At 31.1% G+C, this 15,380-nt stretch overlaps 1 protein-coding gene across 23 annotated transcripts in view; it reads left to right on the forward strand.

The window, feature by feature from the left end:
- LOC141537592 (uncharacterized) overlaps positions 1–15,380 on the forward strand; it is a 102,298-nt gene that overhangs the window by 71,898 nt on the left and 15,020 nt on the right. For 12 of the 23 annotated variants that reach the window (XM_074258654.1, XM_074258652.1, XM_074258659.1 and 9 more), the window contains exons 2-10: positions 6,548–6,627; positions 6,809–6,844; positions 9,276–9,311; positions 9,465–9,605; positions 10,392–10,466; positions 13,018–13,197; positions 13,297–13,359; positions 13,451–13,495; positions 15,071–15,176. In XM_074258654.1, coding sequence (XP_074114755.1) covers positions 6,548–6,627; positions 6,809–6,844; positions 9,276–9,311; positions 9,465–9,605; positions 10,392–10,466; positions 13,018–13,197; positions 13,297–13,359; positions 13,451–13,495; positions 15,071–15,176 — 762 coding nt within the window. Of the gene's footprint in view, positions 1–6,547; positions 6,628–6,808; positions 6,845–7,073; positions 7,110–9,275; positions 9,312–9,464; positions 9,606–10,378; positions 10,467–10,705; positions 10,760–13,017; positions 13,198–13,296; positions 13,360–13,450; positions 13,496–15,070; positions 15,177–15,380 lie in introns of all 23 variants that reach the window. The other 11 variants (XM_074258660.1, XM_074258671.1, XM_074258663.1 and 8 more) reach the window with 9 other exon arrangements.

Consider the following 15,380-nt stretch of genomic DNA (forward strand, 5'->3'; position numbering starts at 1 on the left):
ATTCTACCCCATAAATTGCTATATTAGGTCATATTAAGGTCATAAAAAATTTCATTAATCTATATCAGATCAGGAATAACCATATTGGGTCACATTAGGTCTAATATTTGGTCAATTCAGATCATAAATAGCTATGTTAGGCCAAAATTGGCTATATTAATCCATTCCAAGTCATAAATAGTTATATTAAGTTATATTAGGTCATTCATATATATGGTCATTTCAAGTCATAAATAGCTCTACTAAGGCATATTATACTATAAATAATTCTATCAGGTACTATTAGCACATTTCAGGTGATAAATGGCTATATCATGTCATTTATGACCATAAAAAAAGTTTTTATGTTACTCTATAGCATAAAAATAATAAAAAATATAGAAACAATATTTTTCTTCTGTCACTCTATTTTTTTTCGTATTTTTCACATGATAATTTTCTGAGTTTCTTTATTTATTTATATTTTTATTGTTTGTTTTCCTCTGAAATTTTTAGTTGCGGCAAATGTTACAGGAGCACAAAGATAAAAAAAACCGCAATGGGGATGGGAATGGTAACCGAGAAAACAAAAGTGTAAGGACATAAAACGAACACATCGGACATGCATACATGAGTGCACTTGTGAATTTACGATGCTGCAGTTTAATTAACCCCCCGAGGTCACGCTTCCTGGTCTACCTATTCGCGATAATTAAGGAATACGCGATACACGATACACGTAAAATTAATCTACTATATATACCTATTCTGTAATTTTAAAGTGAAAAAATTTAAATAACAATTACATAAATGAAACAATTTTTTTTAATTAATTATACCTTCTCTCACCCTTCCTTGCTTTCACATCAATAAAATTTATTTTTCCCTTATTTTGTTAAATATATATCGACGCTCCGAATTGTTGAATATTTATTAACCCAAAAAAGTATATAAATCTTAACTTCACACTTGCCTGATCATTTTAATTGCATTTAGTGGAGTGTGTGTTGAGATTACACCAAAAATTATCTCCCTCGTTTTATTAAACATCAGCCCCAGGGCATTGGATTCTCTTTATCCCCCTCCCACTCCTCTTATCAGTTTTCACGATGACACACACCCAAATAAAAGAGAGACAAGGTACATCAATAACAACCCCTTTCTCATTACAACCATCTTTATAATAATAATAATAATAATAACAATAAATTTCCGATAGCCCGGGGTGTTGGAAAAATAACTTTCTCATGAATATTTTTCCCTTTGCCGGTGAATTATTTCGGGAAACAAATTAAAATACTAAAAAGTTACTGAATTAATTACTCAGCTTGTTCAGGTCATGTAATTATCATCTTGTCTTATAATATAACTCTTAGTTATTATTTTTTTTTTTTTTTTTTTTTTCATCAAAAAAGGTGCCTCTCAATTTTGATAATTAAAGCCTGTAGTTAATTTCTAATTGGATTGTTGAATAAATTTGCAAAAAAAATTTTTTAAAAAGACCTTTTTTTACCGGAGATACAGCAAAAATAAACTTAGTCGCCATATTGATGTGGATAGTTGGATTTATTCATTAAGATGCAATACGAAGGTCCCGGGTTCGATTCCCGCTAAGAATTTTTTTTTCTCAATAATTCTAAATTTTACAGAATATCCTAATCAAGGCATTAAAATTTTAAAGCTATAAAATTAAAAAAAAAAAAAAAAAAAAACTTAATTTTATATTGAAAAAAATTGTGCGGTTAAATTATAACAATTAAAACCTGCAGTTAGTTTCTAATTATATTGCTTATTAAATTTGCATAAAAAATTTTTAAAAATACCATTTTTCACCAAATATATAGCCAAAAGTAATTTTATTATCATATTGTCGTAACTAATTATGTTTTTGGTGTGTAAAGCAGAGGTCCTGGGTTCGATTCCGGGCAAGAATTTTTTTTTTTTATTATTTTATTGACAATAACAGTAATTGAACTAGGATATTTAGAACGACGTAATAAATTTTGTAAACATAAAACTTTATTACGGTGAAAAGTTATTAAACAAGTTAACATAATACTAAACTGAAAACATAATTACAGTAGTAAAATACCAAGCTCGGAAAATTTTCTTTCACGGAAAAAATTTTCACAACAGCTCTAGTACTTTGTTATACAACAAATGCAATACTATTATTATTATTATTATTATTAATATTATTATTTAATAGGTAGATCAGAAAGTTATAGAACGTTTCATTTTATAAATTGTAATATTAGTTGTAGCGTAAACTCCCTCGTAAAAGTGACTCGTTATTTGTCGAGTTAGAGGCGCCTGACTCAGTAGAGACCGTCAGAATCTCCTTAGCGTATTTTCTCTCTCTCTCTTAGTTTTGTCGCAGGCGATTTTACTGGAGTCACAGGATTTATTTTTGTCTCCGTCTTGTCGCTTACACTCAAAAGCTTTAACACATTTTCCGTGATGACGGAAGTGTTGCCACTCGGTTTCATCTCAACAACCGCAAATACGATCGACCTGTCGGGGTAGTGTTAAGTGTTGGCAAACTTTTCTCGTCAATTTATACGCAACAACTTTCACAACAAAACTTGCAATATTTTCGTTTATTTGCTGTTTCGTTCATAAAACTCGACTTCCGGGTTTTTAAGGTGGAAATTGAATTTTTGGGATGATTTTTTGTTGAGACCTAGAGGACACTGTGATACGTTAAGCTGTAAAAAATGAATTAAATCGGTCGAGTAGTTTCCGAGTTATGATCATTTAAAAATTGGGGTACACCTCAAAGAGCGGCAGCAGGAAAAATTTAAAATCAAAATTATAATATAAATATTGAAGATATGAAAAATGATATTTGAAATTTGAAATTTTAATACGTTCGTAAGACTAAAGCTCAGCAATAATAATAAATTTTTCGAAAATTGTCGTTAAATCTTAAAAGTGTGAGGATAAAAGGGAAAAGTTAAACATATTTTTTGGGTAAGAGCTAAGGTAAACCTAATTTAAGGCGCGAGCGAGCGAGAAAAAGTGTTCGGGGACGCGGACGACAGAGGGCAGGATAATCGTGCTTTAAAAGCCAGAGTTGATCCTATGTAGGAGATCTCAGCCGAAATTTTACCGGGTTTTATTATCATTTTTATTTTTATCCTGTGAAGTGAAGGTATGTTGAGAGCTAAAAAAAAGTGAGGGTGTCCAATCTCGCTTTGTGTTTGCTCTCAGCCTGTCTTCATTTCCTTCCTTCTATTCTCAATTTTTCGATCTACTTCCCGAGGGAAATCGTCTCGTCGGTTAGGAAAGGCATTTATTGTTTGGATAAACACTGAAAATACGCTCTCAAGATTTTTACGGGTAATATTGTTGATTTAATAATTTTATTTCGCAATTGACTATTAATTATTTTTATTTTCACTGATACGCTTTTTTTTTTAATTTCCCGCTAAGAAAATTGAAAATTTTCAAAAAATGGGCAAGTTATTGGTTTTACCCCTCATAACTTTTGAATAGCTTGACCGATTTCATCGCGGTTGGTGCCATTCGAAAGGGCTTGACCAAACTTAGATTTTGAATACAATTTGGACCGATTCCAACCGGTAGATTTTGAGGAATCTTAAAAAAACTACGAAAAAAAATTTTTTCAAATCAAGTTTTTTTTTAATAACTTTTAAACGGCTCGATCGATCAATTCTAAAAACTAATCAGCTTTTAACATCGAAAAACCACGTCGATCGCCACCAAGCCGGTCAAAATCGGTTGATTCGTTCGTGAGTTATCGTTGACGAAAGAAATCGAATAAAAGCGTTTTTTTTTGTTCGAATTACACCGAAACTTCCGGTCTTATCAATTTGTATTTAAAAATTTATAATAGAATTTGAAAAACAGCGTCGAATGCCGCCAACCGCGTGAAAATCGGTTCATTTATTCAAAAGTTATTGCGGTTTGAAAATTCAAAAAATAGTTTTTTATCAAACTTCTATCAGACTTTTGAGCTCGGAGAGCTCAAAACTAAATCAATAATTATATTTTTGAGCTCTTTGAGTTCAAAAACGTAATAAGCGCAATTTTCAGGGTCAACCGTTTTCCTAATTTTTTTTTTTTTCAAAATTTCAACAAATAATGCCTCACATACTATTTATTTTTTAATTTTAGGAATTTTCACGGGTTTTTTTATTTTAATTTCTCGAATATTGACTATTACAGTTATCGTGACTCAACTGGAGCGAAAGGACTTCCTTAATACCATTTATAATAAAAATTAAAATCAATTAATAATTATTATTATTAATTTATTATTTCTACAAGGTCTACAATGTACAAAACTAAAAAGGACATTGTCAAGATGGCCGCGAGCATGATAGTTATATATATATATATAAACGAATGAACGCGACATGCCCGGAGGGTGAAACGTGCTTTTACCCCGAAAATTCCATCCTCGTTTCGACGATTAACCACCGTCATTTATATATATACAATTTAATGTTAACAGCGGGCTAAAGTGGAAAGGGAAGATTTTGAGCCTTCGTTAATGCAACGAGCGAGACAACCAGAAATGAAAAATAAAATAAAATACAATAATAATAATAATAATAATAATAATAATAATAAAAAGCATAAAACTAGGAGAGTTAAGGAGAAGGGGAAGGAAGTCACGATATTCGGAATTTAGTGAGAATACGCGACCAAAGGAATGTCTCTCTTATAAAATATCTTTTATCTTAGTTGTTCCACCCCGGGGCTGAGGTTACCTGCCATAAACTCCCTCTTTATTCCTTTTAACATCAATTTTATTATAGCAAGCCCCAAGCTATACTTCATGTATTTATATGTTATATATTATATATATATATATATATATATATATATATATATATATATATATATATATATATATATATATATATATATATATATATAAATATGTAATGTATGAACTTTTATTGGAAGAAGAAGACGGAAAATCGGAAATTAGATGAGTAGTAACATAGGATAGTTATTTTCGATAATTTAAACTTTATTTATATATTTATTAAGGTGTGCCTAAATTCAATTTTCATGAAGAACCTTTTAAAATTTAAATTTTGAGTTCCGCTTTTGGCAGGAGCTGTGTTTGGGCATTTCCTAAGATATTTTGGGGTGAGACGATTTATTTGATTTTCATAGAATTTTTTAACACGAGATTTGTTCGGGCATTTCCGCTGAAAATTCAAATTTTGGCGGGAAGTGCCAAATTAAATCTCTTATTTAATTTTATTATTTTATTAAAAATCTGTTAATAATCACAATTGTTGATATTTTATGACAATTTTACATATTTTTTAAATTAAAAAGTAGGAAAAAATTGTTTTTAAATCGTTAATTGCATTAAATTCTTAACCAAATACACCGTTAGTGGAATCTCCATTTTCCTACACTGGAATTTGAATTTGCGCGCGCAAACGCGCACCTGAATATAGAGTTTGCATATATTTTTATGCTTATGATATATTCGACCAATCACATCACGAATAAATTGATGCCACATACATTTCATCTTAATTTTATATTAAGGATGTAAAAATTACAATTTTCAAATCTAATTATTTCATTAAATATCCTGGAAACTTACTGTTTTTTAATTTTTTTATTAATTCTTAACCTACGTAGATTGAATTTATAAATTTTCATGAAGTTTTAAAAATTGGATTTCCTCAAAAATTTATCAGTACTTGGCACCATGCCACGTTAAAATAACTTGGCCCATACTGTAAAACTTTAATAAGACATTTTTTTATGATAATGATATTTTATTATTTTTATAAAATTATTCACGGTGAAAAATTGATTGGTACTTGGCGCAATTCCAAGTAGTGAAGTTTGATACCAATTATTAGACCGAATTTATTTTATTAAATAATTGAAGCAGAAAATCTGGAGTGTTCAACAGTAGATTGTTATTTATTTATGTTAAGAGTAACAAATACTTGGCACAATGTCGGATTTTTTATAATTAAGGCATTATATGATTTTTCAATTGATTTATTGAATTATTGATCATATTGTTATCTTTTTATACTACTACTGTGCAGTAATACGAGACACTGTCACCTTATTGACACCTCGGCTTAAAAATTTAATAAATAAAGTAAATAAAAAAATCATAAGCTCTGTAAATTATTCTAAAAATGATCAACAAAGTCAGTCAATTAATTCGTAAGTTATATTAATAAAAAAAAAAAAAAAAATTAAAAAAGCCAAAAAAAAAAAAGTTTTTCTAGATTTTTATCTAGAATCTCATAATAGCTCTCTATAATGTTAAAATATTCTTTTTCCATCGTACATTTTTCCACTTTTCCATTTTTCCACTCTACCACTTTTCTCAACCCCTTACTTGATAACTAAGAGACGCTCTAGCTCGCCCGAGGGCATACGAACTTACTGTCCAGATTTCCTCCATTTTACCACTAAAATTACTTTCATATAAAATAATAATAATAATAATAATAAAAATAATAATTACTATCGTAATTATAATTGTAAGTATATAAAAAGTCATAAGTTTAACTTAAAATAAAAAAAAAATTTATTTTTGCCGTAGGTCCACAAGGAGAGCCAGGACCTCCAGGAAAGCGGGGCAAGAAGGGTAAAAAAGGCGACGCTGGAGAACCTGGTCCACCTGTAAGTTTTTTTTTTTTTTTATTATTAAAATTTATTGTGAAAAATTAAAAAAAAAAAAAAAAACTAACTTGATCTAACCTTAAGATAAAAAATAAAAAAAACAATATTAAGCATGAAAATTTAAGTTTGCATGGTTTTTTTTGTGTTGACTAATTTAATTGGTTTACCCAAATTTTTCCAGGGTGTTGCTGGGACTCCTGGCAAGAATGGTTTTCCGGTAGTGTTTTTTTTTTCGTTTTTATTTAATCCTCTTTTGGCTTTGTTGCTTTTTTTTCTTTTTTTTTTTTTTACTTTACTTCATTGTTTTTTAACCAGTGGGTCTTTTTATCCCCCCCCCCCTGCCCCTGCCCGAAGTATTTTTGGTTAAAATTACTAACGTAGAAAAAAAAAAATTGAATTATTGGTTAGGAAATTTGAAAATAAAGGAAAATATAATGAAATTTCAGGGAAACAAAGGCGACAAAGGGGACGCTGGCTCGACGGTAAGAAATTTACAGATTTAGTAGCCGCCTGTTCCTTTATTTTGGTTTTTAGTTATTTAATTTTGGTTTTATCGAAAAATTATTGGGACAAAATTGATCGGAAATTTGAAGATCTTGTATGAAGTGTAAAAAAATTGATATTTTTAGTTATTGTGATTGATATGGTGTAAGTTCGGTGATTTGTAACGAAAATGATAGTTTTAGAGTACCTAAGAGAATTTTCTAAAAAAAAAATTGTAAGGGCTACAAAAAAGGTCTCTTATAGAATTTTGAAAAAATTAATTAGGTACCGGCGGGTAATAAGGCTTAGCTAAGGGAGATTTTAAAAATATTACATTTAATTATTGCAATGTAGAATTAATTTTTAACAGGAGTTTAGTTTAAGCATTTCCGCTGAAATTTCAAATTTTGGCGGGAAGTGCCCAACTAAATCTCCTGTTAAAAATTCTATGAAAATCAAATAAATTGTCTCACCCTAAAATATCTTGAGAAATGCCTAAACACAGCTCCTGCTAAAAGCGGAACTCAAAATTCCAATTTTAAAAGGTTCTTCACAAAAATTGAATTTTGGCACAAAAGTTGTGAAAAAATTTTATATCGAAAACTTTCAGAGCTACAAAAATCCAAAAAACCCCTCATTTAAAAAGTTCCATCGACTTTTCTGTCCATAATTCAAAAAAATCAGTATTTTTCTTCAGTCCTCCAAAATGCTTCCAAATATCCGAGTTCGCTGTTAATTTCGGTAACGGGTAACAAAAAGGGTTGTTTAAATCCGCGCTTTGACGTTGGCATGCAGTGAACGAGCCACTAATGCAATTTTGCATTTACCGAGCGAATCACGCAACCCCCTTCCCTTCTGCGCTCTATTTGTGTCTTTTGCAAACTAACTCTTCCGTAGAATCCCCCCCCCTCCCCCTTCCCTTCCTCTTGAATCCTGATAGCCGTTAGCTTTTCATACGGCACGGACTGTTCCATTCTCTGGAATAAACTCTCTCCATTTGCATTCCCCCTCCCCCGTAACTAATACTGGCTATCTCTTTTGGCGTTCAATTCGCGGTCTACCTAAAATCAAATTTCGGTAATCTTGTGAGCGTTAGCTAATACCTAACCTGGCGTCTATCCTTTTCCCGACGTCCCTTTCTCGATTTCGTGATATCTGAAAATCCAATTGCAGTCCTATTAAACTTTATTAACGTCCGCTAAACTTTGTTATATTAAATCGTGTTTTCATTAATTTACCCTGAATTATTGTTATTAACTCTTTCTTTTTTTTTTTTTTTACTCGACAAACTTTTTTTATGACAAAAATATACTTTGTGCTTTTTTTATTCGGTTCCGATTATTTTTGTCTTTTGATCTGAAATTTTGATACTGAAATTCAATTATTTTGGTAATTACTTGTGCTGTTAGCCGGCGGTTTTTCGATAAAGTTATTCCAACAAAGCAAGAGACTATTAGATTACCTTGGGAAAAATAAAGTTTATGCTGACATGATATATTGTTTTTAAACGGAGATAGTGGCTAAACTATTGATTTTTAAAAAAAAGTTGTTGAAATTTTTTTGTAGGCAATATTAAAAACTACAAAAAAGGTTTCTTATAAAATTTTGAAAAAAGCAATATTTTTTAAATTATTGACAATTATGGCGTAAATTCGATGATTTATAGCGAAAACTCGTAGAATAGTTTCTATCGTTTTTTGGAAATAGTTAATAGACATTTGATTTTAGAGAAAAGTTTCAAGGAACTTTTTTCTATAAAATTTAAAGACCAACAAATAAGGTTTCTTATAAAAAATTGATAAAACCAATATTTAAAAAGTTAGAGTAATTTAAAAAATCGGAAACTTTCAATAATATCAATATGGACGTCAATAGACAAAAAATTTCTGAAGAACGTTAAAAAGTTTGGTTATACCCCAGCAGAAAGCAACATGTTACCAATATTGGAGTGCGTCACATGGTCATAAGCGTTTTCCCCGTTTTAATAACGAGACTTTTTATGACCGGGTCATTTGTAGCAACTTTTCAATATCATCGATATCATTGCTTAAATAAAATTTGCTTTCCAGGTTTAATTTCCTTTTTCTGCTTTGCTAATAGTTAATTATTTAGTTACTACCAATCGACTTATTTACTGTATTATTAATTTTTACATATTTTTTCAGGGTCCAATTGGATTAGATGGGCCAAAAGGTGATCCGGTAATTAATTTAAAAATTACTATTTTTGTTGTTAAAAATGGAATTTTTAAAAAAGAGCTTTTAATAAAAGCTATTATTAAATTCCAGTTCTTTTAGCACCAGAGCTAATAAACTTCACCTGCAGACTAAATATGAGAGTAATTAATTTTACAGGGTCGCCCAGGTGACAAAGGACAAAAAGGGGAATTAGGGAGCCCCGGCTTTGATGTCTTCTCGGCTGTAAAGGTAGCTACCATAAACAATGGGGACTCTATCAGAAAAAAAATACTACTATACAGAAGAACGTATCAGACGGTACACCAATTCACCCGATTCTTCATTATATTCTATTCAAATCGTGCTTTCATAACAAATTTAACAATTATTAAGTTTTTTTTCAAACTAGAGTAATCTTTGTCACTTAATTCATCCGCCATTAGTCATTACCAAAGCTACAAATATTTTTTTTTCCAACAATTACAAGCATCTATTCATTCACAAATTTTGATCTCGGCCATGTTTGAATTTCAAAATTTTTTTTCTCAAAATCTATCACAGATAAAAAAATTTTGTAAGAGTAGAAAAAGTAGACAAATTTGCTCTCAATTACATAAAAAATTTTAAAATGGGTAAATTGGCCATAGGGAAAAAGTTTTCTTTGTTAGGTTTGAAAAAATCCCCGTTTTTTACCATTTTACCCCTTATATCTATCAAATATCACATCGTATATCTTTCGTATATTTTTTTTACCTAACTTCATATGTTGTTCTCAAAATAAATGAGGGTAGCTATACTAAAAAGTCATTGGAAGAATTTTTTTTCCGGTCTTGAGAAATAAAATTTGTGTTTTTGGGCTTTAAACGTGGGTAATTTTTGAAAAAATCACTCCAATATTTTTTGAGGGTCTCTGATACACCCAAGGAGCGAAATTTTAAGTAAAAATTTGCAACTCTGGTCCCAAATCACCACTATAAAAATGGGGGGTTTTTAACCTGACAAATATTACTCTATTTTCCGGACGAATCTATCTGTATAATAAAATAATAAATAGAAAACATATAAATAAATTGAATGTCTTCACCCCTACGGGTCAATGCACAGGGATTGGGGTTAAAGAGGTCAGTGACAACGCTCCGCGGTGGGACACTTGGATACGCGGAAATCGTCGCATTAAAGGTAACCCTACAAAGCACAGCTCGATAAATTATTAATGTAATATAAATTATCCATATATTCTTTGTTTTTTGTAAATTTAGATTTGTGGTAGAAAGTAGAAATTTTTATGCTACTAGGGTTAATTTTGGTGCCTGTGATCCTTCGACCCTTGACGGACATGACTGATTATTTTTTTTTTTTCTATTATTTATTATGATTTTATTAGCATTATTTTTAGTTCCGTTACTAAAATATTCTAGGGGCTTCAAGAACGCGGGCATAATATATCTGCGCAGACAATTATTCAATTGAAGGTAAGTTTGTTTAGTCATCGGCTTATAATGGCTTACTAATTTCAAAAGGACTAACAAACCTATCCACTGGAACAGTAAGGGTCGTTATTTATTGACTCTGTTCCTCTTGTCCCATCCTGACGATATAATTTTAGTTTTGTAATTGAATGAGATTTTGTATGGTTATAAAAAATTAATTAATTTTACATAAAGATTTATAAAATATCAATTCGCTTGTAAAATTTATAAAATTTTGAAAAAATTAGTATTTTAAATATTACAGGCATTTATAAGTTCAAAACTCAGTGATTTATAGTTTTGTACTTGCATGAGATTTTGCACGAATTTTAAAATAGTGCAATCATGGTTGGTAGTTTGTAGTGATGCAAAAAGAGGGCAAATAGGCACAAGAAAAGTAGGCTGTAAGCTATAATGAGGAATGCAAGGGATATATGGCTCCTCAACATGTGGCGTGTGGCATATTTATGTGATTATGGTTAACTTATATTCAAATGGAACATGAAACATGATCTATGATCTGCCAACAGAGCTCGCGGAATGCTTACACAGATGTCTGATTTGTAGGAGTATTTTTAGAGTCATTTGTAAAAGAAACTTTTTAGTAATCGAGCCTGCAATCGGATTCGGGCGGAAGAATATTAAAATTTGGAGGAATTTACAGAAATTACTACAAAATAAATTGAAAAAAGTATCAAAAGTCGACGAATAATAACTTAAATTGAAGGCAATTAAATGAAGTTTGAGATAAATTTAATAGATTTCATCTTTTACATCTGGAAAATTATTTCCATAAAATATACAAAATTCAAAATTTTTTAAAAATAAAAAAAATTTTGCTCATATTCAAACTTGATCTTGGTGTTGATCCACATAAGCAGCCCACAAAATTTCATAAAGATCGGTTGAGAACTGTGGGCGCAATCCTGCTCACATCATAAACTTTTGAGCCAATGACCAAATTATGACCAAATTTCTAAAAAATATCTATTAAAAAAAGATTAACAGTAAAAATTGTTAATTATTTCTAATTGTATTCCTTAACATAAAATTCTTTCTAAATTAAACAGATAAATCATTGTTCCATTAGCCATAATTATTTATTCAGCTTACGTAAAGTCTAGACTAACCTCAGCAAATAGCCAGTGTGTGTTCTGGTAGCTACAAAAGTTCCATAAATTTAGCGATTGATGTGGAGGCTATATCACATAATACTATATCATCCTGTAAAAGAAAAAAAAAAAAGCTGATGCGCTTGTGCCTATTCCGTCTCGATCTATAATATCGCATGTACAAATAATTGCCGAACAAACCTGGTGAACAACCCTTGAGTGAATATCATCTATATATATATGTATAAATAGACATTGGACTGTCATGTCATGACAGTCTCGATAGTTTATTTCTGAAAGGCTGATATATCCAATACCGATCACCAATCACAAATCACGTAACAGTTTTACTTCGATATACTTACGTCGGATGTTCTAGTGCATTGTCTATATGATCGATTAGATATAATATATATCTGTGTATGTGGAATATTTGCGAACAAAATAAAATTTACTATGCATCGTATATCAGCAATCCGCCCATAGATTATCGATCCTGGTGGTCTTTAAGACATACAGTAGAATAAAAAATAAAGTAACATGTTCATTTAATTTTATTTGGCTTTTAAAGTTTAATTAAAATTATTTAGAAGGTTAAAATATATTTTAAAATTTAAAAATATTATTTATTGAAATAAAGGTTACGTTTAGTGGAGAGATAGCATGTTATTCAATTTTATAAACAATAAAAACTAAAAAGATTAACAGATCAGTTTCTGCGCTCGTGTTTGGTCACACACTCTCTGCTCGTTGCACCAACTCACAAAATTTTTTTTTTTTATTTTTTGTCACATTTATTATCAATCGATAAGTAGCATGAGTTTTTTAATTTAATTGTTTTTAAAAAATTTAGTTAAATTTATTAAAACAAAAAAAAAAGAAAAATATTTAAATAATTTATTTAACGAGGAACAATTTTTAAATAAACGAAATTATTTTTTATAAATTTAAATTCAAGCGGCAGTGACGTAGTATTATATCCTGCTTGCAGCGCCATCTTACAGAAAATTTAAAAACTAAAATTTCTATATTTTATAATTAATTTAAATAAAAAAAAATTGTTAATCAAAAATAAATTATTATTGATGAAAAATTAATGTTATTTTTTCCTTAAAAAAAATAAATACTTTAAAAAATCGTAATCATCAGGGCGAACCAGGAGAGCCAGGACCTCCAGGACCACCGGGGCCACAAGGCTCAGAAGGAATAGCAGGACAAGACGGCAGCCAGGGAATCCCAGGAGAAGTAGGCCCTCCCGGAGAAAAGGGTGCTCCTGGGCCGGTAGGACCCGTAGGACCCGTCGGACCTCCAGGAACGCCAGGACCAAAGGTGAGTTGTTATTTTTTCTTTTATTTGTACTTCGATAAGGATGCAATTTTATGTAGGTCGTAAGTTTTATTCTGAGTTGGTAATGGATAATCTGACTAGGGGAAATCCGGCGATTACGGACCTCCAGGATTTCCGGGATTGCCAGGCCATCCAGGGATCCCCGTGAGCTATTGCCTACTTTATATAAAATAGCAACTTAAGGAATTAATCCGTGGTTGTAATTGTAGATAGATTGTTTTTCTCTGTCGTGTAGGGTATGCCAGGACGCAATGGAACTAGGGGTGTTCCGGGAAGACGTGTGAGTCTCTAAGACCTTTTTTGTGTTTAGGTGAAGGGTTTTGTTTTGACGGTAGATAAGGAGGTCCGATCGCTTGTTTTGTCGGATACTAAAAAAAAAAACTTTGGTCTTTTGGCTCAAAGGTTGGAGATATCGGAAAAATAATCAGGGCATTTCTTGAAAAAAAAAAAATTAGGAAAACGATTGACCCTGAAAATTGCGCTTATTACGTTTTTGAACTCGAAGAGCTCAAAAATATAATTATTGATTTAGTTTTGAGCTCTCCGAGCTCAAAAGTCTGATAGAAGTTTGATAAAAAACTATTTTTTGAATTTTCAAACCGCAATAACTTTTGAATAAATGAACCGATTTTCACGCGGTTGGCGGCATTCGACGCAGTTTTTCAAATTCTATCATAAATTTTTAAACACAAATTGATAAGACCGGAAGTTTCGGTGTAATTCGAACAAAAAAAAACGCTTTTATTCGATTTCTTTCGTCAACGATAACTCACGAACGAATCAACCGATTTTGACCGGCTTGGTGGCGATCGACGTGGTTTTTCGATGTTAAAATCTGATTAATTTTTAGAATTGATCGATCGAGCCGTTTAAAAGTTATTCAAAAAAAACTTGATTTGAAAAAATTTTTTTTCATAGTTTTTTTAAGATTCCTCAAAATCTACCGGTTGGAATCGGTCCAAATTGTATTCAAAATCTAAGTTTGATCAAGCCCTTTCGAATGGCACCAACCGCGATGAAATCGGTCAAGCTGTTCAAAAGTTATGAGAGGTATTTCGAAAAACGGGGTAAAATCAATAACTTCCCGATTTTTGAAAATTTTCAATTTTTTTAGCGGGAAGTTAAAAATTAAAATATCCTACAAAAAATATTTATTATCATTTTTTCGTATCTCCAATTCTTAACCCAGAAATCTCAATTAAAATTTTCCTGCTGCCGCGCTTTGGGTTGTACCTTATTTTTGCAATGACTATAACTCGGAAACTAATCATCCGATTTTTTTATTTCTTTTTTAATTGAATGTAACACATTGCCCCCTGGGTCTCTCTGAAAATTCAACTCAAAAATCCAAATTTTTTAATAAAAAATCGACATTAATAAAAAATAGTGGTTTATATTAACAGCGATTGAACTTCTTAATTGCATTGAATTTCCTTGTAAATTTAATCTCTGAGACCCGAATGATGGGGCTTGGAACCTCGCTGACGTAATCCAGATTATAATAATAACAACAACATTAACAAAGTAAAGTAAACGTTAACTAACGAAACTAAATTAGAGTGTCGCTAGCTCTTAATACCAAACAACAGATTTCGCTTTTGCGTGAGTGTATTTTCGACTAAACATCTGGGCTCATAGATTTAGTTGGTGTTGATGGTGGTGATGGTTGATGGTGGGATTTATAGTCCCTTGTGGCTGCTGACAATCAATCTCAAATCAGAGTCAAATGTGTTTTCACGCTTTATATGCGCCCCCTACTTATTACTTATACTAACTCATCTCTCCTCTATTGAGCGACTACAGTCAATATTTTTATATAAATTTACTCACTGGAATTATTGTCTTGGCAATCCAGGGTGACAAAGGCGACAAGGGCGACCGTGGATTGACAACTTCACTGGACGGAAAGCAGATTCCTCTCGGGACCTTTGAAGGACCACCCGGTCCACCGGGACCTCCTGGTAAGTCAATATATGTCAACACACTTCAAAGCTTATCTGCACTAAGCCATTGTTGTAAATGTATTTTGTCCCGTAATTTATCATAGTAAATTAGTGCTCATTTTTGAAGTTGTATTTTTTGATTTTTGGTTGAATATCTCTTGAACGAATCGACGGATTTAGACCGACTCTGCTGTAATCAACCGCGTTTGACCCCTTAAAGAT

This window comes from Cotesia typhae, unplaced genomic scaffold (assembly GCF_013202065.1).
Source record: "Cotesia typhae breed Kobodo isofemale line unplaced genomic scaffold, CoteBio_Ctyphae scaffold_91, whole genome shotgun sequence".
NCBI lineage: Eukaryota > Metazoa > Arthropoda > Insecta > Hymenoptera > Braconidae > Cotesia > Cotesia typhae.